General features: G+C 41.9%; 1 protein-coding gene across 5 annotated transcripts; it reads right to left on the bottom strand.

The window, feature by feature from the left end:
• Window positions 1–5,668: 5,668 nt before the first annotated feature.
• On the bottom strand, window positions 5,669–24,395 carry RNASEH1 (ribonuclease H1). 5 transcript variants are annotated; one of them, XM_058551859.1, is made up of 9 exons: window positions 24,183–24,388; window positions 23,210–23,325; window positions 14,006–14,170; window positions 12,843–13,022; window positions 12,226–12,325; window positions 10,507–10,561; window positions 10,065–10,149; window positions 9,382–9,506; window positions 5,669–6,099 (listed from the first exon to the last, which is right to left on the bottom strand). In XM_058551859.1, the coding sequence occupies exons 1-9, from the start codon at window positions 24,311–24,313 to the stop codon at window positions 6,013–6,015; spliced, it is 1,044 nt and encodes a 347-aa protein (XP_058407842.1). In that variant the 5' UTR covers window positions 24,314–24,388; the 3' UTR covers window positions 5,669–6,012. The 5 variants fall into 5 exon arrangements, 4 of the variants coding, with proteins under 4 accessions (XP_058407842.1, XP_058407844.1, XP_058407846.1 ...); XR_009221735.1 differs by having other exon boundaries at window positions 6,012–6,099; window positions 10,065–10,145; window positions 24,183–24,391; XM_058551863.1 differs by lacking the exon at window positions 5,669–6,099 and adding an exon at window positions 9,803–9,866 and having other exon boundaries at window positions 9,431–9,506; window positions 10,065–10,145; window positions 24,183–24,395.

Raw genomic sequence — 24,395 nt, 5'->3', positions numbered from 1 at the left:
CCTGTCAATTATGCCTCAATCAAGTGGTTTTAAAAGTGAGATGATGGAGTGACTGCCCCAAATCCAACGTACAGCAGTGAAGGACACGGCCTGCTCACCGTTGGCACCTGCAGGGAAAAGCAAAGGGGGCGACCGTGCCCCTGATGGACCCCTGAGCTGGAGAACCCCAAAGGAGCCAACAGGCATGCAATGCAGTGTGTAAGGCCAGTGTGAGGACAGCGGCCGCAGCCAGGCGGTTCTGCCTGCTCTGGGGGTGGAGGAGAGCAAGGGACCCGTTGTGAGAAGGTCTGAGGGGCCGAAACCGAGTTAGCAGGAGAGACTCCATGTCCAACACCCCCCTCGCCCCCTCGTCTTATTCTCAGTGTGCTTTGGAGAGACACTTAAAACTGCATATGGGCAAGCTAATCAGTAACCAGTCAGTAACCAGTAGAATGATCTGTTAGCAGAAGATTTAAGTTCTCTGCCCAAACTGTTTCTTCTCTCCCTGATAAGAAAATAACCAATGTTTTCTTAGATTCCTCAGGAACATCACATTCAGCAGATCCAAAACTTCTGTCTGTGGAGAGGCGCTCAGCGGTCTGTGGTCATCCAACACTGGACACTCTTGAGCCCCCTCCCCAACTCTGTTTGCCTTACATAAGGCATTTCCAAATCAGTTCCTTTTTAAGATGGTTTTTTTAGGACGACAATCTACCATCTTCCAATTAGCTAGCTCATCGCTTAAATAAAGTTTTCTCTCTCCACTGCCTTGCCTCTTGACGGATTCTCTTTTGTCTTGCTGCGAGCAGATGGAGCCCTTGGTAGCCTGAGAATGCTGCAACTGACCCACCAGGGACCCAGGCTGCTGGGAACAGAACCAGCACCGAGCAAGACAGGGACAACGGAGACCAGGAAGGAGGGGTCCAGATTCAAGTGGGAGAGCTCAGGAACCTGGCCACCACATTCTTAACAATATTCAAAATGCAACAGACAGAGCTCTGTGAAGCGACAAAAGCTCTCTAAACTAAATGTCTAGGACAAAGAGCAACAGGCGAGTATTGAGGTCAAATCCCACATGGAGCTATTCTAAGAAGAAAAAGGAGCAGAATGAACATCCCCACAGACAGCGAGGGCATGCCAGAAAGATGTGCCCACCACACAGACCAAAATGCACTGCTTCAAAAGGAGCTTCACAACGTCAAAAAATGATACCAGACGGGGAAGACCACACATCAGCATCAGAAAACACCAGAAACAAGACGACAGAACTCAAGAGAATTAGAAAGGCAAGAAGGTAATTTTAGAAATGAGAACTAAGAGCAAATAAAGACAACAAATAATGTCTTTAGAGACAGAAAATGAAGAGGAAGATAACGTGTAAAAACACAAAGAAATGAAGAAAGATAAAAGATTCAAGATGAAGTAGCAAATACTGAAGATGGGCAAATTAGATTTCAACATACAGGTAACAGGGTCCCCCAAAGAAAACCAAAGCAAGTGTGATATAGTGATTTATAATAAGAAATACATATTTGGTCTTCTCCCCCTTCCTAGCACAGAGCTCCTAAAACCCCTAGAATCTCCTAGGAAATGAGAGTGACAAGGGTGTCTTTTGTTATGTTAATGAGGTGACTTTTGGAGAACACTGAGGACAGAGGCTGGTTCCCAGAAACAACGCTGGAGATTGAACCAATCACTAATGGCCAATGATTTAGTCAATCACGCCTGTGTAACGAAGCCTGAGAAAACCCCAAAGGATGGGGCTTGGAGAGCTTCTGGGTTGATGACCACGTGGAGATGTGTGGTGCACTCAGAGAGCACGGAAGCTCTGTGCCTCCTCCCCGTACCTGCCCTGTGCATCTCTTCCATCCGGCTGTTCCTGAGTTATATCCTTTTACAATAAACTGGTGATCTAGTAAGTAAACTGTTTCTCTGTGAGCCGCTATAGCAAATGCATCGAACCCAAGGAGGTGGTCGTTGCAACCTCCAATCTATAGCCTGTCGGTCAGCACAGGTGACAACCTGCCCTTGTGACTGGCATCTGGAGTGGGAGGGGCAGTCTTGTGGGACTGAGCCTGTAACCTGTGGGATCTGATGCCACCTCCAGGTAGGTAGTGTCAGAACTGAGTAGCATTGGAGGACACCCTGATGGTGTTGGAGCATTGCTTGGTGGTTTCGGAACCCCCTGCACCCCACCCCCTCCATGTTGGAACTGGGTCCACAACTGTCACAAGAAAAACAGAACACTAAACCACAATTCAAGAAAACATTTCTGAATTTTTTTTTTTTTTTTCCCCGTAGGGAAAGAGTCGCCCTGAGCTAACATCTGTTGCCAATCTTCCTCTTTTTGTTTTTCCCTCCCCAAAGCCCCAGTGCATGGTTGTATATCCTCACTGTAAGTCCTTCTAGTTCTTCTGTGTGAGCCACCACCACAGCATGGCAGGTGACAGACAGGTGATGTGGTTCCGTGACCAGGAAACGAACCTGGGCCGCTGAAGTAGAGCACGCCAGACTGTAACCACAAGGCCATCAGGCCTGGCTCCTGAAATAGCAGATTTGAAAATACACATACAAAGAGCACACCATATACCTGCAAATACTGACCCAGCGGAACCAGCACATGACACAGTCTGATAAAATTAATGAATTGAGAAAAAGGAAAAAATCCTTTGGACATCTAAGCAAGAGGAGTACACGACTTACAAGGGAAAGAAAATAAGATTTATTAGGTTTTTCATGCATTACTTTATGCTGGAAGAAAACTGAATAAAATATTTTAGGTACTCAAGGAAGAAAATGTAAGCCAAGGATTTCACATCCTACAAAACCAATCTTTAAGTATGAAGGATACAAACTAAATTCCATACACAATAACGCAGGGATTATGTGATGATACTGACCAAGATGATACTGACCTCAAGACTGGTTATAAGCACTAAATATACAGAAATATGACTAAATGAGGGTAAGAAGAAGAGATTTTATGTAATGGTTGATAATTTAAATACAGTACTGTTTTCATTATAATTAATGGCACAGCTTATACTAGTATCCAAATACTATATGTTAAAGTGGAATAAAGCAAGCAACTAATTAAAGGATATTCTACTCCATCATCCCATGTCCAGAGAACCAGGATCCTCAAGGCAGGAGACACAGACATAATACAGAAGGGGTTATGTATCCTGGAATCCTGAATTTGTATTGGGAATATCAACATGAGCTCAGAAAATACTTTATTTTGAAATGTGTATGTTCATGTGTATATTTTTTTATAACTCTGTCCACTAAAAATGCCTAGAAACAGTGACCAACCTAGTAGCAATGAGCATCCCACAGTGTGGATGGGAAATACCATTTCTGCCATTAAAAGAAACCAGAGGGGGCTGGCCTGGTGGCTCAGTGGTTAAGTGTGCGCACTCCAATGCAGGGGCCCGGGGTTCGCAGGTTCGGATCTTGGGGGTGCACTAACGCACCAGTTGTCAAGCCATGCTGTGGCGGTGTCCCATATAAAATGGAAGAAGATGGGCACGGATGTTAGCTCAGGGCCAATCTTCCTCGGCAAAAAGAGGAGGACTGGCAACAGATGACAGCTCAGAGCTACTCCTCCTCACAAAAAAAAACAAGAAGAAACCCGAGATTCTGAGAGAAAGAGCAGATTCTAGGTTTGGAGCAGGAAATGTACAAGATGGGTCTAGAAAACCCTGATGCACCAGACTGCAAGGACCCTACCAATGACTGTGTGTGTTCATGTGCGTGCGGTCTGCGCATGTGTGGATTGCATGTGAGTGTCCTGTGCGTGGTGTGTACATGTATGTTTGTGTGTGCATGCGGTCTGTGCATGTGTGGACTGCGTGAGTGTCCCGTGTGTGTGGTGTGTACATGTGTGTGTGCACGAATGTGCGCATACATGAATATCAAAAGAAATCAAGAGCCAACCTGAAGAGGCTCCCTCCTATGGGACAAAGAAGCTACAATTTGGGTTCAATAAAGATAAAAATTGCAATGAATTGAAACCCATCAAATATGCGTAAGTCCATAAGTTCATCACACACACACACACACACACACACACACACACACGCTAGTGGTCACCTTCTAAGGATGACAGGGAACTAATCATCCTAGCATTCATCTTGCCTTTCTTATATGAACTCTACCACTGGGTAACCGAATAGGTAGATGAGGGGAAGCATCTTCTCCTATTATTCCAGCCAATAAATGCAAGCAAAATAATAGAATATCACCATTTTGCAAGCCCCGGCTATGGATCTAGGCACTGAGCATCAGCAGCTGCCAACATAAAAAAAGATGAAAATCAGCTATGCCTTCTGATGAAAGAACACAGCCACCTACTGTCTTGCCAAAGGTGTGGAACCTGATTCTGATCAAGCCTCTGGCTCCAGCTGCCAATTTGCAGGAAATAGAGAGGACAGAATTTAACGCTGGACAGCACTGTAAGCACACAAGCAGCAAGCAGGAAATGACAGGACAAATGGCCCAGGTTCTTCAACAGATAAAATGTAAGGAGAACAAGATGATAGACGGGGCCCGTAAATTAAAGACACTTAAGAAATATTATGTTCAAAAATTAAAAAAAAAGACAAGACTAAACCACCATAGAGAACCACAAGGAAGTCGTTTCTATAAAAGTCAGAGTTAGTTTTGGAGGGAGAGGGGGCTGTGATTGGAGCGACATTTGAAGAACCTTCTGGGGTGTCTGGCAAAGTTCTATTTCTTGACCTGGATGGAGGTTAAAGGGGTATTCACCTTATAACAATTCAATAAGCTGTGGGCCGGCCCCGTGGCTTAGCAGTTAAGTGCGCGCGCTCCGCTACTGGCGGCCTGGGTTCGGATCCCGGGCGCGCACCGACGCACCGCTTCTCCGGCCACGCTGGGGCCGTGTCCCACATACAGCAACTAGAAGGATGTGCACCTATGACACACAACTATCTACTGGGGCTTTGGGGGAAAAGAAAAATAAATAAATAAAATTATAAAAAAAAATAATAAATAATTCAATAAGCTATACATTTGTTTTGTGTCATTTTCTGTATGTTCTAAAAGAGTAACAAAAAGTAAAGGTATAAGTAAATAAATGATAACGTCAAACTTTTTTTTAACTTGCATAGTGCTTTAGCAAAAACACTCAAAGAAAATTTTAAAAGATTTATTTACACATCTAGGTCTTTAATAGTTGTAATTGTTCCTATATAATGATCGAGTAGCCAGGGCTACCTGTGTGCAGGCTTGCCCTGTACATGGGTGCCCAGCCAGGTAAGACCCAGCCCACATTCTCTGCCAAGCTGTGGGCCCACATGGGCTGCACCCGGCAAGGGAGTAACCGGCACACAGGCACATGGTGACCCGAAAATCCTGAGACTCAATCCTCCCAACTGGAAGGTAAATGAACTCTTTCAGAACACTTCTAGACGTCCCTTTTTCTTTTTTTTTTTGTGCTGAGGAAGACTGGCCCTGAGCTAACATCTGTTGCAATCTCCCTTTATTTGCTTGAGGAAGATTCAGCCGGAGCTATCATCTGGGCCCATCTTCCTCTATTTTGCATGTGGGTCACCGCCACGGCATGGCTGCTGACGTGGCTTAGGTCTGCACCCGGGAACCAAACCTGGGCCACTGAAGTGGAGTGCGCCAAACTTAACCACTAGGCCACGGGGCGAGCCCCTCAGTCTGTATTTTTTAACCAATGTCTCATTCATCCTTATTAAATCAAAGTCCCTAGATTTTTGTCCAGACTGCAATAAAACTAATGAGAATGGTATCAAGCCCAATAAAGCAGAACGCTGAAATCTCAAATAACTCTCAAATCTCAAAGGATGCTCAATTTATTATACATTTAACTACTTTTTATCACATAGTATCACAGAATGCCACCAAGCCTTTCTGATTTAGTTTCACAGTTTGTTTCCCCATCTACTGCGATGGTCCTCCTGTAGTTTCATTTTTCACACCAGTAAGTAAAGGTAAGAAAACAGTCACCAGCTCAAGTTTTCCCAAGAATTAAAATTACTTCGTTCAGTCTTCAGATTGCTTAGCTCCTTCTCTCGCTAATCTGTCAGCTTCTTCGTTGCCTATAAATCCCGAATGACCAGGAACATGCATCTGTCAAATAAATTTTTCCTGTTATTTTTACTAATTTTTTACACAAACAACACGACTACATCCTCACTGTAAAAAATATCGACTATTCAGAGTAGGCTGAGTAGGAGAAAGCTCTCCTTCGTGCCCCTCTTCCTCAACACAGTTCTAAACAGTACACTGTATATTGCTAATGCACTTATGCAATGGATACACTGACAAAAATTCCAGTTTGGTTTTCCACAAATTGGATTTTACTATTTGTAATGCTTTCTTCCCACTTAATGATGGGACTTGGCAAGCTTTCTAGGCAAAGCACATGTTTGTACGGATGGATGGATATGTATGATATGCACATTTTATTCTCTTTAAACACTGTTAAAAAGAAGGGGTGTATTGATTTGATTTAACCACTGTCTACATTCACATTGCCGAAAGGCAAATTATAAACGCCAGCTACCCAGCTGCTATCAGTGGTCCTGGGGCAGGAGAGCAAAGGAGGGTTAAGAAAACGTTTGCAATTTAACTTGCTCTGTACTGTTTGAAAAAATGATTTTAATAAAAATGATCAATTATATGAAAGAAACCTCCATTTTGGGAAAAAGACATGTTACTAAGTTCTTGTCACACAACTTTATCTGTAACAAAATACACTATAAATTAGTTTTATTTAACATTATGGCTGCTTCCAAAGAAACCGATAGGTTGACTGTTACAAGTCACTTTAACAGTGATGAGGTGTGCCCGGGCGAGGACAACGTAAAGAATACAGAACGTCCCTCAATCGCATTGCCAGAGCAGTGCGTTCTGTATACAATGGTACCCTCTTTTTAAAGCAGTATTACTGGAGGCAAGTGGAGGCCTGGGTGGCACAGGAACACAGAAGGAAGACCATTTCCTCCGGAAACGTGGACATCAACCTCACCACCTTCAGATACCACGTCCAGTGCTGGCGCGTTTGTGCAGTCATCCAGCTGCTGCCAAGCTGGCAGCACCAAAACCCTACTTGACTCCCTTGGTGCCTACTTCTGTCTTCCTCTTCTGAATTCCTGTCACTAGAACCCTTAGTTTACTATGTAATTTCTCTTGGGCTGTTTTTTTGTGATTTGTTTTTTAACACCTTCTTGACTGTAAACTTCTTGGATATAAAGACCTTGGATGTTGCCCACAGCATCTAGGGATATTTAATAAATACCTAGCTTGATTAACCATCATTATCAGTCTCCTAACAGCAACAAAGACAGCAATTATGGTGGACTAATTAACGGTAGCAAAATGAGATCCTTCCAATCTCTTATCCAGCAGTGCCTACATAATACATCTCGTCATCAACGTAGAATCCACCACCTCTCATACTCACTGTGACTATGTAGGTCCTTCCGTTCAGGGGCTCTAAACCTATTTTTGTGCTATGAACCTTTTTGCAGTCTGGTAAAGCTTATGAACCTCTTTTCAGAATATTTTTTACTTTTTTTATTATGGCAAAATATACATAACATAAAATTGGCCATTTTAACCACTTTTAAGTGTACAAATCAGCAGCATTAATGACATTCACAATATTGTGCAACCATCACCACCATCTGTTTTCAAAACTTTTTCATTACTGCAAACAGAAACTCTGTACCCATTAAGCCATAACTTCCCATTTTCCCCTCCCCTAGCCCCTGGTAACCTCTCTTCTACTTTCTGTCTCTATGGATTGTCTACTCCAGATATTTCATTTAAGTGGAATCAGACACTATTTGTCTTTCACGTCTGGCTTATTTCACTTAGCATAATGTTTTCAAGGTTTATCCGTGTTGTAGCATGGATCAGTACTTCATTTTATGGCTGATGATATTCCATTGTATGTATACATCATATTTTGTTTATCCATTCATCTGTTGATGGACACTTGGGTTGTTTCTACTTTTTGGCTATTGTGAATAATGCTGCTATGACTATTTGGCGTAGGAGTAACTTTTTGAGTCCCTGTTTTCAATTCTTTTAGGTGTATACCTAGGAGTGGAATTGTTGGATCATACGGTAATTCTATGTTTAACTTTTTTGAGGACCTGCCAAACTTTTTCACAGCAGCTACACCATTGTACATTCACACTAGCAATGTACAAGTGTTCCATTTTTTCCATATCCTCTCCAACATTTGTTATTTTCCTTTTTTATTATAGCCGTCATAGGAGGTATGAAGTGGTATCTCGTTGTGGGTGTTTTGGGGGTTTTTTTTGCATTTCCCTACTAACCAAATATGAGCATCTTTTCATGTGATTATCAGTCATCTGTATATCTTCTTTGGAGAAATCTCTATTTATTTCCTTTGCTGTTTTTAAAATTAGGTTGTTTGTCTTTTGTTGTTGAATTGTAGTTCTTCATCTATTTCAGATATTAAACCCTTATCAGATACATGATTTGCAAATATTTTCTCCCATGCTGTAGGCTGTCGTTCACTCTATTTGATAGCGTCCTTTGGTGTACAACAGTTTTTAATTTCAATGAAATCCAATTTATCTATTTTTTCTTTTGTTGCCTGTGATTTTGGTGTCATATTTAAGAAACTATTGTGAAATCCAAGATCATGAAGATTTTCCCTTATGTTTTCTTCTAAGAGTTTTGTCATTTTGACTCAAATTTAGATCCTTGATCCATTTTGAATTAATTTTTGTATATAGTATAAAGTAAGGGTCCAACTTCATTCTCGGGCATGTGACTGTCCCATCCTCCCACCACTATTTGTTTGAGAGACTGTTATTTCCCCATTAAGTGGTATTGGCCAGAATATTTTTTAATGCATTAAATACATAGGTTTATAAAAGAAACCAGTTACATTGAAACATAGTTATCAAAACATAAAAAATTCCAAAATTATGTTATTTAACAATGTGGGTCTAATAACTCCCATAATTTCAAAGTAGTGATTACTATAAATGATATTTTAAGATATCTGTAGCAATTTTAATGTAATATGAAAATATTTGTGATTTCTATTGGTGACAAAGTCAAGTTCTGCTGATACTACTGTGGTTTGTTGTCAATGTTCATAACTGAAGGAATATTAAATTTCAGTTAGGAGGTTAGGGAAAATAAATATAATTTTTCCTAAGTTCAAAAATAAATAAAATAAAATAAAGCAGTATTACTTATGTGATGATCAAAAGAATCAAATGTGTTCTAATACACACATGGTATTAGTTTCATGGAAATTATTACTTTAACCTAAGCCATTAAATCACTTAGAGAAACCACTGCTCTCTCGGGTTAATTTACTTCACTTGGCCATAAGACAGGACCATTTAAGAGCACACTCACCCACTGGATGTCCATGCCCTGGGTAAGTCTCTCCAGCTCCATAAAGTCCTCTTTGTTGATCACCTCTTTCCCTGTGCTCGTTCTCCATCCATTTTTCTTCCAACCCTGAACCCAGTTTGTGATACCTAGAAGAAACCCACACTCAACAGATCCGTTAATCTTGAATGTTCTAGTCTCTTTTCCTCCCCAGATGTCCCTCTTATAATCACCCCGCCTTGTATTCTGAGTAGCATCCTGGCCTTTGGCACAGACCTTAAACACTCCGTTTCTTGTCCCCTTACTCTAACTCGACCTATAGCTCTCAGCCCAAGATGATGTCACCTCCTCCAGGAAGCCTTCCCTAACCTCTTCAGCCCTCCCTGTGCTCCTATACAGGGTATTTCCCAAAGAAGCTATCAGCATGCCATCGTAAGTTACTTACATGTTTAGACTCAAAGTGCCACGAGAGCAGGGACACATCTACCTTACCGTTGCATCTTCAGTGCCTGGCAAAGAGATGTCTTTGTGGCAAATGGTGGAGCAGCAGAAGTGGGCTCCCAAGCCCTCACTATTTCTTTACACCTGACCAAGCGACTGGTATCCCCACTCACCACCTGGTTCCTGCGCTGACACAAGAGGCCCTACGGGGGAAGGAAACATCTACTTCCCGGCACGCTCACTGGAGGCAGATGGGGAAAGCTCACCATTGATAGTAAACATGCTGTCCGTGTACAGAACCAGCTTACTGATGCTCCGAGCCTTCGCCTGCTCGATGGCTTTGCAGGCTGCCTTGAGGAAACAAGCCAGCGTCACGCACAGCAGAGGTTCAACCCGCAACGTTACTGATAACCAAACTCACCTCCAAACGCAAACACTCCTTCTTAGTCTGTGCTAACTATAACAATTATATACTCTAAGTGAAATAATGCTACACATACAATTCCCTGTTTAGATAGCTATATAAAATAAGTTTCAGGACTTTTCTAGAAAATTCCTATCCTTCAGAATTGTGACTAACCCCAACTAAGTTTCTACAGGACTTTTAATATCTTATATACATAGATAGTAAAAAGTTATATGTTCACAGTCAATGCTAAAGAATGATAAACTTACATTTTCAGTGGAAAAATGTATCTGATAACTTACATGAATTTCTGCTCTTTGGTTTGTTTGTCGTCCGGGAAGCCTAATGCCTACATTTCTGGTTTCAAAACAGAAAAAAAGAAAATAAAATCACACAGCTAATTCTCAAAGTGATTCCTCAAGCCTCTTAATGGATAACAGACTTGTATACATTTTTATTTGAAATATGAAAGCATCATATAAAAACACAGCCTTTAGCATAATCACCAAGACAAAAAACAACAAACGTTGGAAAGGATGTGGAGAAAAGGGAACCCTCATACACTGCTGGTGGGAATACAAACTGGTGCAGCTGCTATGGAAAACAGTATGGAGATTTCTCAAAAAATTAAAAATTGAAATACCATATGACCCAGCTATTCCACTACTGGGTATTTATCCAAAGAACTTAAATCAACAATTCAAAGAGATTTATGCACCCCTATCTTCACTGCAGCATTATTCACAATAGCCAAGATGTTGAAGCAACCCAAGCGCCCACTGACTGATGAATGGATAAAGAACATGTGTTATATATATATGCAGTGGAATACTACTCAGCCATAAAAAAAGACCAAATCGTCTCATTTACAACAACGTAGATGGACCTTGAGGGTATGTTAAGCGAAATAAGCCAGACAGAGAAAGACAAACACCACATGATTTCACTCATATGTGGAAGATAAACACACGGACAAAGAGAATAGATTAGTGGTTACCAGAGGGGAAGGGGGCTGGGGGGTGGGCATAAGGGGTAAAGCAGCACATATATATGGAAACTGACACATAATAACGTACAACTGAAATTTCACAAAAATTTCACAATGTTATAAACTATTATGACCTCAAAACAAAACAAAACAAAAAACACAGCCTTTAAAAATCAAGCCAACAATACTAGCATTCTACTGAAAAGCACCATGTATGGTACTGTAGAAGGAACACTGGACCAGAATTCAAAAGGGAAGTTTAACTTCTGGACTTGAACTACATCAGCATGTGGTCTTGGGAAAGCACCCAACCTTTGGACACTCAGGTGTCGCACAAGTTCACCATCTCTCACAGGGTCTGAAGCTAAAATGAGACAGCCAAGTGACAGAACTTTATTGACTATAAGCTCAGGAGAAATGCAAAGTGGAATTCTTACTGAGTAGTTTATATTAAACATGCCTAACACCGCTGTGAGCACGTGTAAACGCTGGAGAACAATACTCAGAACTGGTGTGTGGCCGCCTCATACGGGTCAAATCCCTCTTGTACGCTGAACGTGAAGGCTGTCAGTACTCCTCAAGTCCTTTCACATTCAGGGCCAGGTGCACTTGAATGACCACTCGCCACACCACCTTGACTTTGCTCACGCATCTTCAGAAGAGTTGTGGTGATACTGTGGGTTCCAAACCTGATGACCTACCCCGGTGCATCCTTGCCAAACGACCTCCCAGGGAGATGTGTGACTCTTCTAGGGGGGCAGTCAGGTCATTTTGGTACAAAATCTTATCAGTGAGACACAGAGACTCGTCAAGGGTTAGGGCTAGGAAAGCAATGCTAAGGTAGTCTACGTTCTGAAGAACAAAGCCGTCAGTGTCAACATGCATCAAAGCTTGCTCTTTTGCCATCCCCTGCCAAGGCTGTTGATCAAATAATCAAACAATAAACAGATCCTGCCTCATTCTTTCACAAGTTTTAGAATATTACTCAGTAAAATTTGAAGCTTAAAACAGTCAACTGTTTAAATTTACTTACAAAGGATGGCCTGGCCCCCAGTAAACACCGATTCCTGCTCGTGCCCTCCTCCGCCCATTACTGGAGCAGCAGCCGTCAGTGTAGACGACAACAAATTCTCCTGTAAGAGGGAAACAGTGAGAGCTACTAGACCAATGTTACTAAAAACTGAAATTCACCTAAAAATTTTACTAAGGTTGAATTAGCATTTTAAACTGAGAGAGAACTTTATGATGCTGTAGAAGTTTTCCACCTAGGAAAACATTATCAATTCCTTATACAGGGGCACTTGACACTTTTTGTCTGGAATCCACTCATGTTTTGGTCCCAAGGCGAAGGCAATCACTCTGTAAACCTAGAACCCGCTGCAGTGAGAATTGCTGCTCACATCCCCACTACAGGGGTCAGAGAACAATGCCACTGTCCCTCTCCTCACGGGGGGCAGGGGTCACATTCACTCCCCAGAACTGTCATTCCAGACAAGCAGTGCCTTGGCACGATGGGGACCTGCCTGCCAGCAGGTCAAGTCTTCTGACAAATGTTGGTCCAATTTTTTTTCTTAGTATATTTGCCACTAGTAAACTGTGGCCCCCCATCTTTGCTTCTTTCCATCGAGAGAGAGGATATGACCAACGTACCAATGCTGTACAGAACAAGGTAGAAAAGGACTAGTGTGAGGCCACTCTCAGGCCAGTGATGACCAGCAGCACGCTCCAGCAGGGCAGTGGGAAAAGTCAGGCTGCAGGCGTTAAAGAGCAGGGGCGTGGGAGCAAAGAACAGCAGACTGGACTCGGCAGAGGCAAAGGGAAGGCAGCAAGCTGTGAAAGGAAGGAACAGCACGTCCCAGCAGAAGCGGGGGCAGTCTGTGAGGGCTCGGGTGTTGGGCAAGCCTCCTCAGTTCAACTGGACTGGACCCATCAACAAGACTGCCTTCCTAGTCACTGAATTCTGTTTCAACCGTGAGTACCTCGTGTATGTCAGGGACCCTGTTAGTGCCACTGTGCTTCAAGCACCTGTCAGTACATTGGAAATGGCTCGTCTCCCAATCCAAAAGTATTTGCTTCAATTACTAATGGTAAATAACCAAATCAAGGATATTTTATTTTTTACACAACTGCGAAATTGATTTATATAGTCTTCATACAGCTTGACAAAACATTTTCTATTGCTTTCCTTTAAATTAAATTATAAAATGGCTTCTTGGAGGAAAATTTGGAACCTACAAATACACTGATTTATATTATAAAAAAGCTACTTTTTCCCATTTTATGTCCATACATGTAAAAGACAAAAAAGAAACATATTCATAAGTCATTAAATATAAACAATTGATTGCTGGAGTTAAAGGTGGAAAAAAAGTTCATGGCTATCTTGCTTCTCAGGACGAAGTAGGATCATTTATGTTTTGCAAAGATTGAATATAAAAGGTTAAGTTGCTGGTGTCAATCAATTATAAAAGGATCTCTGCCTAGGGCCTTTCTTATTTGCATTTTGTCTAACTTAGTGACCTGAAAAACCCTGTGTGCATAGGAAATACTGGTATTTCAAAAGAGTAGTGGTTTTCACTTGTAGCCTATGTAATGGTTTTCCTATGGACGTCTAAAATGTTAATAATTCTGCACCATTTGATCAATTATAAAACAGCGACCTTCGAGATTTTTAAATAACATTTTCAGATAACAATGAGGACGTTAAACATCAGCTCAAATTTCCCCCATTAAGAAACTGCTAAAAGTTTTTGCACACAGATATATTTTCATGATTATTATACTAAGAATAAAAAAATCCAAGAAAGATTTACCCATATAAGAAAACGTGTCTTTGCTGACTGATGGTATGGAGTCTGTGCTCTGTTTCACATGCTTTGCACATGGCTCTGCGTTTTCACCATCGTCTCCCTCCAAGGGCTCACGGAGTCGCTTGCTGGCTTTCACTTGTGATTCTTGTACATGTTCGTTTTTCTGCCCTGAAAGACAGAGACTACTCATAAGTCAGAAACAAAGAATACAACGTGAAATGATTAAGAATCAAATTCATTAAGTTAAATCAGACTTAAATACCCTCTATATGTGGCCCTAAAAAGAGGGAATGAATCAAGGCAGTCCAAACCATCTCAGACTTTGATGTCCTGTGAAGCTATTCTACATTTTCCATGATAAGTTCGATAAAGGCAGTGTGAAAACAGAGCAAAGCTTCTGTTAAAAAAGAAATCTGGTTTCGATGGAGACCGTACCAAGGGTCCTAAACCCTTTAGGGATCATAAACAGTTTTAAAATCTGAGGGGCTCTTTCCCCAGAAAATACAAGGACCAACTTGTCGTACATAAGATCAGTGGTAACTGTGGTTCAACACCCTGCCCGGCCCCACCCCCATACTCCAATTATACTCCAAGTTGAGACCCTCTAGGAAAGCTAAGGGGGCATGGGTAAGTAGAACTTAAACAAACAGATAACGGGACATGTTAAGAAAGGGAAACAAACCAAAAGGTGTAAGGGACTGGATCCTTCAAGGACAGTGCTGTCGCACAGCCTTCCTTCAGCAGCCCGGCCAGGTGGACTCAAGGTTAACTCCCCAGGGATTCTCACGTCCTCTCGGGTTATCTGGGAGCAGCAGTATCTCACCCACTCTTCTATATTCTCATGGCAGCTGAGGCAGAAGCTGCATTAGACCAGGATTCAAAATCCCTGAGTTTCAATTTGAGCTCTATCTTTTATGAAGCCAGAACTCAGTCAACTGACTTAACCCCTCCAGGTTTCTGTAACATGAGGCATTGGACCACGTGATCTGAAGCAGCTTTTGCAACATTATCATTTTAGGGAGTGGGGGTGGGGCACAGAAGGAGTAGCTAATTGGATCTCTAAAATAACCACCTGAACTCAACACCACAGAGTTCACTTTGAGCTCCAAACCCCTAAACCAGGGATGTGGAAATGGGCTCTATGGGCCAGCCCGGTGGCACAAGCAGTTAAGTGCACGATCTCCGCTGCGGCGGCCCGCGGTTCGCAGGTTAGGATCCTGGGCGCACTGACGCGCTGCTTGTCAAGCCATGCTGTGGCAGCGTCCCATATAAAGTAGAGGCAGATGGGCACAGATGTTAGCTCAGGGCCAGTCTTCCTCAGCAAAAAAAAGAGGGGGATTGGTGACAGACGTTAGCTCAGGGCTGATCTTCCTCACCAAAAAAAAAATTATAAAAAGAAAAAAGAAATGGGCTCTAACATGTACTGAGCACCCACTAGACAGGTACAAGCCAGAATCTCCCGCCTGGCACAGCTTCTCAAGCACACCCTCAGAACGCTAGGGTGATCGAGGCAAAACTTAAGTGAAGTCAATATCAGACAGAGAGCAATGTTTGATATTTCCACTCTAGTATATTTGTGTTACCTTATATTTTCCATGAAAATACTCCTCTAAGCACTCTAGAGAAGTAAACTCAAACACACAGGTACAGGTCAAAGTGTAATTGTATAGTATTTTAATATTGATAAAAATATTAGTTTGACTGACTATAACAGAAAAAGTTAAATTGGACTCAAAGTTTTCAAAGAACAGGTAAGACTTTCAAGGAAAAGAGGACCACGGTTGTCATGTGATTTTTACTTCACAAAATTGTGGTTTTTCTTTGAGTAAATTAACCCTAAATCAGCTTATATAAACCACAGGAACTAACAAATAGCTCAGTAATCCTAAAATAAGGATAAATGTAATATTAAAAGAAAAACTGGGAAAAGGGCTAACACTTTTGCTTTTTTTTGGTTTGGTTCCTGAACATTAAAGATGTTAAATCCCAATTTACATACATAAGTCACTGACTAGAAGGTCTCTGTAACTGTTAAGAAAGGTAGATTCATGGATATAAGGAACTAGCTTGTCTTAAGAGTTAGAGTACTTAATAAACAGAAACATACTATATTGGAAGAATTGAGATATGAATAAATTACTAGTTGGTTAAAACAAAATCCCGTGACAAGAAAGTATTAAGAACCCAACCAAGATGAGAGACATACTTCCAAACTTGTCTCTGCCCCAACTGACTTCTCCATCTGGGCAGAAAATGTCACATCAGAACCTCCTTGGAAAGCTGCTGGGGAGATGCAGGGTGAAGCAGACGCACAACGAAGGAGGTTCCCTCTGCTTCAGAAACCAGTCCTCCAGGGTAGACCCTGAGCGTGATCTGCCTCACCCCGAGTTCTGCTTTGTCCAGAATTGTTAACACATCCCAAAGGAGCAGCTGTCCAACACCCGAGCATTGCAGTGGGCTCTAGAGAGGCTGTTTAAGAGAAGCTGATTCAAACTACCCTCCGCTCTGTCTTCACCCACGGTAATAAAAAAGTTTGTGAGTAAAGTTAATGAAAAATCGCTTCTCCAAGATAGGTTAAGAGATATTTTTTAAATCTTGTGCTCTAAAGCAGAGTCACCCTAAGTCCTGCATACCTGATGTCCCTTACATCAGTCCTTACACTTCAAAGAACCATACTTTCTGTAACACGTGAAACTGAAAGACATTCTGATTGCGTGACTCTGTCCTAAATAAAAAGGAAACACCACACAGATGCATACATTCTTCACTTTAAAACTGTAGCCTATGGAGAGTGACGTCAGCATCATGGCGGAGTGAGCTTTCCCGTGAATTCTTCCCCCACAAGATACAACAAAAGCAACAGCCACAGACCAGCAACGGAATCCCAGACAGTGAAAAGCTAGAGTGGAGGGATCCACACTGCCGCACATTTGAGAGCGGAACGTGCTGGGCCCCCGGAGGAAGTGGGGAGAGGTAAGGAGAACTCCGCTCCCTCCCCATCAGATCAGCGATCCGGTCCGCGCGGCTCCCAGAGAGGGGGGAGGGGCGGCCCTCGGCGGGAAACTGTAGCTCTTCGGGCTCTCTCAGCCAGTGGGAAACTCCCGCACAGAGGGCTCAGAGGAGCCACAGGGCTACCATCAACATCTGAGCACCCCAGAGAGCGGATAAAGAGGGGCAAACGAGAAGCCTCCCACGTCAGGGACCCAGAGGGCAAAAGAGAGAGCTCCCCCCTCCCCGCAACCCGGAGTCTGCAGCTCGACCAGATCTAGCGATCCGAGGCAGACCTGAATAAACTGGACTGGACCCGTGGATCGCAGCGGGGAAAAAAACAAAACAAAACAAAACAAAACTGCGGATCGCAGCAGAAAAACTGGGGCAGAGCGCAGGGGGCTTAGACTACACAGCCCTTTACCACCAGACAGTGGCGGCAGGTGGAAATTGCAACCAGAGACTTCCAGGATGAGGAAAATCAAAACCAACACAGGAACCACAATGCAAAAATATATGAAATCACCAGACCAGAAACAAAATGACAAGCACCCAGAAATCAACCCCGAAGACACAGAAATCCATAAACTAAATGACAGAGATTTCAAAATAGCTATCATAAAAACACTCAACGAAATACGAGACAACACAGACAAACAATTAAATGAGATTAGGAGTTTCTTCACAAAAGAGATTGAAATCATAAAGAAAAACCTATCAGTGCTGATGGAGATGAAGAACACAATGGAGGAGATAAAGGAGAATCTGGAATCTTTAAAGAACAGAGCTGACAACATGGAGGAAAGAATTAGTACTTTAGAGGATAGGAATACAGATATACTCCAGATGGAAGAAGAGAGAGAACTAAGACTAAAAAGAAATGAAGAAAGACTCCGAGAAATATCGGACTCTATTAGAAAATGTAACATAAGAATTATAGGTATTCCTGAGGGAGAGGAGAGGGAAAGAGGAACAGAGAGCCTATTCAAGGAAATAATAGCTGAAAATTTCCCAAATCTGGGGAAGGAGCAGGAAATACCAGTAAGCGAAGCCAACAGGACGCCTATATATATTAACAGACAAAGGCCTTCACCACGACACCTAGTGGTAAGGCTAGCCAGGGTCAACGACAAAGAAACAATATTAAGGGCAGCTAGACAAAAACAAAAAATAACGTACAAAGGAACTCCCATCAGGCTCTCAGCGGATTTCTCAACAGAAACTTTTCAGGCTAGAAGAGACTGGAATGATATATTCAAAATACTAAAAGACAAAAACTTTCAGCCAAGAATACTCTATCCAGCAAAAATATCCTTCAAATATGATGGAGAAATAGTAACACTCCCAGATAAACAAAAGCTAAGGGAGTTCATGGCCACGAGACCCCCACTACAAAAAATACTCAAGAAGGCCCTCAGGCCTGAAAACAAGAAGAGAAAGGGAACACAAAGCTTGGAGTAAGGAGAAAAGTAGGTAGACAAAATCAGAGAAATAGTAGATCTTTACCGGAATAGGTTAGCAACCACTTAAATACTAAACTCAAAGATCAAAGGAAGAAATTCGCCAAAAATAAATTTAACCTCATCACTGTAAACACACAGCCACAACACAAGATAGAATAAGGTATAACAAGAGCAACTTAAAAGGGGAAGAGGAAAGTGACTGAATTGACTTAGTATAAGGAAATAGGAGGCTATCAGATAATGGACTATCTCATACAGAAGATTTTTTGCCCAAACCTCAAGGTAACCACTAAACAAATAATCAAATTAAAACCACATATGATAAACAAAGAGAAAACTAGAAGAATCATAAGACAGAACAACCAAACTGAATTGGCAGTCCAAAACAAATGGGACAAGAAACAAAGGAAATGCAAAAGAACCAGAAAATAAGTGACAAAACAGCAACATTCAGCCCTCATATTTCAATAATTACCCTAAATGTAAATGGATTGAACTCTCCAATCAAAAGATACAGAGTGGCAGGATGGATTAAAAAGCAAGACCCAACAATATGCTGCCTTCAGGAAACACATCTTAGCACTAAAGACAAGCACAGGCTCAGAGTGAAAGGATGGAAGACAATACTCCAAGCTAATGGCAAACAAAAGAAAGCAGGTGTTGCCATACTCATATCAGACAAAGTAGACTTCAAGATAAAACAGGTTAAGAAAGACAAAGAAGGGAAATATATAATGATAAAAGGGACACTCCATCAAGAAGACATATCACTTATAAATATATATGCACCCAACATAGGAGCACCAATGTACATAAAACAACTATTAACAAACCTAAAAGGAGAAATCAACAACAACACAATAATAGTAGGGGATCTTAACACCCCACTTACAGCAATGGATAGATCATCCAGACAAAAAGTTAATAAAGAAATATTAGACTTAAATGAAAAACTGGACGAGATGGACCTAGTAGACATATACAGAGCACTCCACCCAAAAACAGCTGACTACACATTCTTCTCAAGCGCGCATGGAACATTCTCTAGGATAGACCATATGTTGGGAAACAAAGCAAGCCTCAATAAATTTAAGAAGATTGAAATCATAACAAGCATCTTTTCAGACCATAAGGCTATGAAACTGGAAATGAACCAGGAAAAAAAAACTGGGAAAGTGACAAAAATGTGGAGATTAAACAACATGCTACTGAACAACCAATGGATCATTGATGAAATTAAAGGAGAAATCAAAAACTATCTGGAAACAAACGAAAATGATAACATGCCATATCAAACCATATGGGACGCAGCAAAAGCGGTCCTGAGAGGGAAACTCATAGCGATACAAGCCCACCTTAACAAACAAGAAAAAGCCCTAATAGGCAACCTTAAATTACACCTAACAGAACTAGAAAAAGAAGAACAAACAAAGCCCAAAGCCAGCAGAAGGAGAGAAATAATAAAAATCAGAGCAGAAATAAATGATATTGAGACCAAAAAAACAGTAGAAAGGATTAACGAAACAAAGAGTTGGTTCTTCGAGAAGATAAACAAAATAGACAAACCCTTAGCCAGGCTAACTAAGAAAAAAAAGAGAAAAGGCTCAAGTAAATAAAATTAGAAATGAAAGAGGAGAAATTACAACGGATACCATGGAAATACAGAGGATTATAAGAGAATACTATGAGAAATTATATGCCAACAAATTGGACAACCTAGAAGAAATGGATAAATTCTTAGACTTATACAACCTCCCAAAATTGAGCCAAGAAGAAATGGAGAATCTGAATAGACCAATCACAAGTAAAGAGATTGAAATAGTAATCAAAAACCTCCCAAAAAATAAAAGTCCAGGACCAGATGGCTTCTCCAGTGAATTTTACCAAACATTCAAAGAAGATTTAATACCCATCCTCCTCAAACTATTCCAAAAAATAGAGGAAGATGGAACACTTCCTGAATCATTCTATGAGGCCAACATCACCCTGATACCAAAACCAGACAAAGACAATACAAAGAAAGAAAATTACAGGCCAATATCGCTGATGAACATTGATGCAAAAATCCTCAACAAAATATTGGCAAACCGAATACAACAATATATTAAAAAGATCATACACCATGATCAAGTGGGATTTATACCAGAGACGCAGGGATGGTTCAACATCCGCAAATCAATCAACGTGATACATCACATCAACAAAACAAAGAATAAAAACCACATGATCGTCTCAATAGACGCAGAGAAGGCATTTGACAAGATACAACATCCATTTATGATAAAAACTCTCAATAAAATGGGAATAGAAGGAAAGTACCTCAACATAATAAAGGCCATATATGACAAACCCACAGCTAACATCATACTCAACGGGGAAAGACTGAAAGCCATTCCTCTGAGAACAGGAACGAGGCAGGGCTGCCCACTCTCACCACTCCTGTTCAACATAGTACTGGAGGTTTTGGCCAGAGCAATTAGGCAAGAAAAAGGAATAAAAGGAATCCAAATAGGTAACGAAGAAGTGAAACTCTCACTATTTGCAGATGACATGATTGTATATATAGAAAACCCTAAAGAATCTGTTGGAAAACTGTTAGAAACAATCAACAACTACAGCAAAGTTGCAGGGTACAAAATCAATCTACAAAAATCAGTTGCATTTCTATATGCTAATAATGAACTAACAGAAAGAGAGCTCAAAAAGATAATACCATTTACAATTGCATCAAAAAGAATAAAATACCTAGGAATAAATCTTACCAAGGAGGTGAAGGACCTATACAATGAGAACTACAAGACATTATTGAGGGAAATCCACGATGACATAAAGAAATGGAAAGATATCCCATGCACGTGGATTGGAAGAATAAACATAGTTAAAATGTCTATATTACCTAAAGCAATCTACAGATTCAATGCAATCCCAATCAGAATCCCAATGACATTCTTCACAGAAATAGAAAAAAGAATACTAAAATTTATATGGGGCAACAAAAGACCCCGAATAGCTAAAGAAATCCTAAAGAAAAAGAACAAAGCAGGAGGCATCACAATTCCTGACTTCAAAACATACTACAAAGCAATAGTAATCAAAACAGCATGGTACTGGTACAAAAACAGACACACAGATCAATGGAACAGAATTGAAAGCCCAGAAATAAAACCACACATATACGGACAGCTAATTTTCGACAAAGGTGCTAAGAACATGCAATGGAGAAAGGAAAGTCTCTTCAATAAATGGTGTTGGGAAAACTGGACAGCCACATGCAAAAGAATGAAAGTGGACCATGTGCTATCGCCATTCACAAAAATTAACTCAAAATGGATCAAAGACCTGAAGGTGAGACCTGAAACTATAAAACTCATAGAAGAAAATATAGGCAACACACTATTTGACATTGGTTTTAAAGGAATCTTTTCGGATGACATGCCTACCCAGACTAGGGAAACTAAAGAAAAAATAAACAAGTGGGACTTTATCAGACTAAAGAGCTTTTATAAGACAAATGAAACCAGAATCAAGATGAACAAACAACCAACCAGCTGGGAGAGAATATTTGCAAAACATACATCTGACAAGGGGTTGATCTCCATAATATATAAAGAACTCACACAATTGAACAACAAAAAAACAAACAACCCGATCAAAAAATGGGCAGAGGAAATGAACAGACACTTCTCCAAGGAAGATATACAGATGGCCAATAGGCACATGAAAAGATGCTCAACATCACTAATCATCAGGGAAATGCAAATCAAAACAACACTAAGATACCACCTCACGCCCGTTAGAATGGCTATAATCACCAAGACAAAAAACAACAAATGTTGGAGAGGATGTGGAGAAACAGGAACCCTCATACACAGCTGGTGGGAATGCAAATTGGTGCAGCCTCTATGGAAAACGGTATGGAGATTCCTCAAAGAATTAAAAATAGAGATGCCCTATGATCCAGCCATCCCACTACTGGGAATCTATCCAACGCACCTGAAATCAACAATCCAAAGAGGCTTATGCACCCCTATGTTCATTGCAGCATTATTCACCATAGCCAAGAAGTGGAAGCAACCTAAGTGTCCCTCGATTGACGATTGGATTAAGAAAATGTGGTATATAGATACAATGGAATACTACTCAGCCATAAAAAAAGACAAAATCGTCCCATTTGCAACAACATGGATGGGCCTGGAGCGTATTATGTTAAGTGAAATAAGCCAGAAAGAGAAAGACAAACACTGTATGATCTCACTCATATGTGGAATATAAACCAACACATGGGCAGAGAAAACTGAACTGTGGTTACCAGGGGCAGTGGGGGTGGGGGGTTGGGGGTGGGCACAAGGGGTGAAGGGAGTCATATATGGGGTGATGGACAAACAAAAATGTACAACCCAAAATTTCACAATGTTAGAAACCATTAAAACATCAATAAAAAAAAAATGATAAAAACAAAAAAAAACTGTAGCCTATGCAATCCAATACAAAGAACAAGTATTTTTTAAAACATGGAATTAAGTATAGTGAGGAGACTGAATGGAACAGGAGATCTCAGTCCTGGCTTATCTCTAATATTGTTCCTGACAGAAACCACTAAGCTAAACTGCTTTCAGCCTGTTTCCTAATCTGTAAAATGGGAAGAATTATATCTTCTCTCTCTGCCTAGAGAATAGCTATAGAAATCAAGTGAGATCTGGGATACGAAAGGCTTTAAATAGGTTAAAGTGTCACAGTGATGCGACTCGGCGACTACCTTCCGAACCATTGGGGCTTGCAGAGTTCCTGACGAAGGCCCAGGCCTCCTCTTCTGTGGCAAACTTCTTAAATCTGGCAGCAGGAAACCGGTCCACCTGCGCTCTACACTCATTCCTGGAAGAGAGCGCAATGTTACTTTCTTCCTCCCTCCCTTTTACTTATCCCCTTTTAACACTCTTTTCTTAGGTTGAGAATAGTGTGAAAAAGGTTGGCGCTGTCAGTTCCATGGAGGAAAAGGGTTATGCCTCACTATTTAGATTTATCTTGCACGTCAACCCTTCACCTGTGTCAAGCTCCGTGCCAGCTCGTCAGGACCCCAGCACCATAAGGTTTTCCTCAAACTCTAAGCATACCAGAATTGTTGGGTCTTTGAAAAACATCCCACTAACCATTTCATCACAGCAGAGGTCAGCTTCCTCCCCAGCAGCAGGGCTGCACAGGGAGGCACAAGCGCGCACACACCTACACTGACGGTAAACCCCGATACCGTTTGCGGGAACGGTCCTGGTCAGCGGGTCAGAACACCTGGGTTCAGGTCCTACATCTGTCACTGACTAGCCCGTGAACTTCCTGACCTCGTAACCACACCTGAAAACGAGAATAATCCCACTTATCTCAAAGGAGAGCTACAGGAACACAAATATTAATTTACAAGAATTTCTCTCCTTGAAAGCACAGGGAAGACTGGCTAGATATTACCTGAGCTCCACTACGTGTAACCTCTTGGAAATTCCTTCATTGCAACAAGAAGGAACGATTACATAGAGGCCCCCGGCCACCCCCAAACTGGAGCCTCTGACATTCCCAACAAAGACGAAACGGCGTCCAGGCCTCGGGCCGGTACGCGGGCGGACGTCGGCCGACAAGGCGGGGCGCCCGGGGCTCCCCCGCCCAGGCCGCGGGCCGCGCACCCAGGGCGACAGCCGCCTCCCCGCGTGGAGGCCCCTCCGCGGGAGGCGCGGCTCCCTCACCAGGTCAGGAAGACCCCGGCCTTGCGGCCCCTCCGCACGGCATAGAACATGCTGAGGCCCCCGCAGCCGCGGCCACTGCAGCGCACCACGGCCAAAGCGACTCTGTGCGCCACGCTCAGGAGCCTGGTCATCGCTCACTCCCGGCCCGCGGCGGGCATCTCCGCTCCCGGCCCGGCGCCAACATAGCACAGAACACCTGGCGGCGGCGGCCGC

Source organism: Diceros bicornis, chromosome 12 (assembly GCF_020826845.1).
Source record: "Diceros bicornis minor isolate mBicDic1 chromosome 12, mDicBic1.mat.cur, whole genome shotgun sequence".
NCBI lineage: Eukaryota > Metazoa > Chordata > Mammalia > Perissodactyla > Rhinocerotidae > Diceros > Diceros bicornis.
Note: the sequence above shows the minus strand (reverse complement) of the source record. Positions and strands in the feature narration are given on the sequence as shown.

What these genes read in the sequence shown, in the direction of transcription:
- RNASEH1 (XM_058551859.1), bottom strand. Translation starts at nt 24,313, where the DNA reads ATGACCAGGCTCCTGAGCGTGGCGCACAGAGTCGCTTTGGCCGTGGTG. An exon ending in TGGGGGCCAGGCCATCCTTT is followed by an intron (nt 10,562 to 12,225) that starts GTAAGTAAATTT and finishes TTTTGAAACCAG; the next exon opens with AAATGTAGGCATTAGGCTTC. An exon ending in CAGCATGTTTACTATCAATG is followed by an intron (nt 9,507 to 10,064) that starts GTGAGCTTTCCC and finishes GGTTTCTTCTAG; the next exon opens with GTATCACAAACTGGGTTCAG.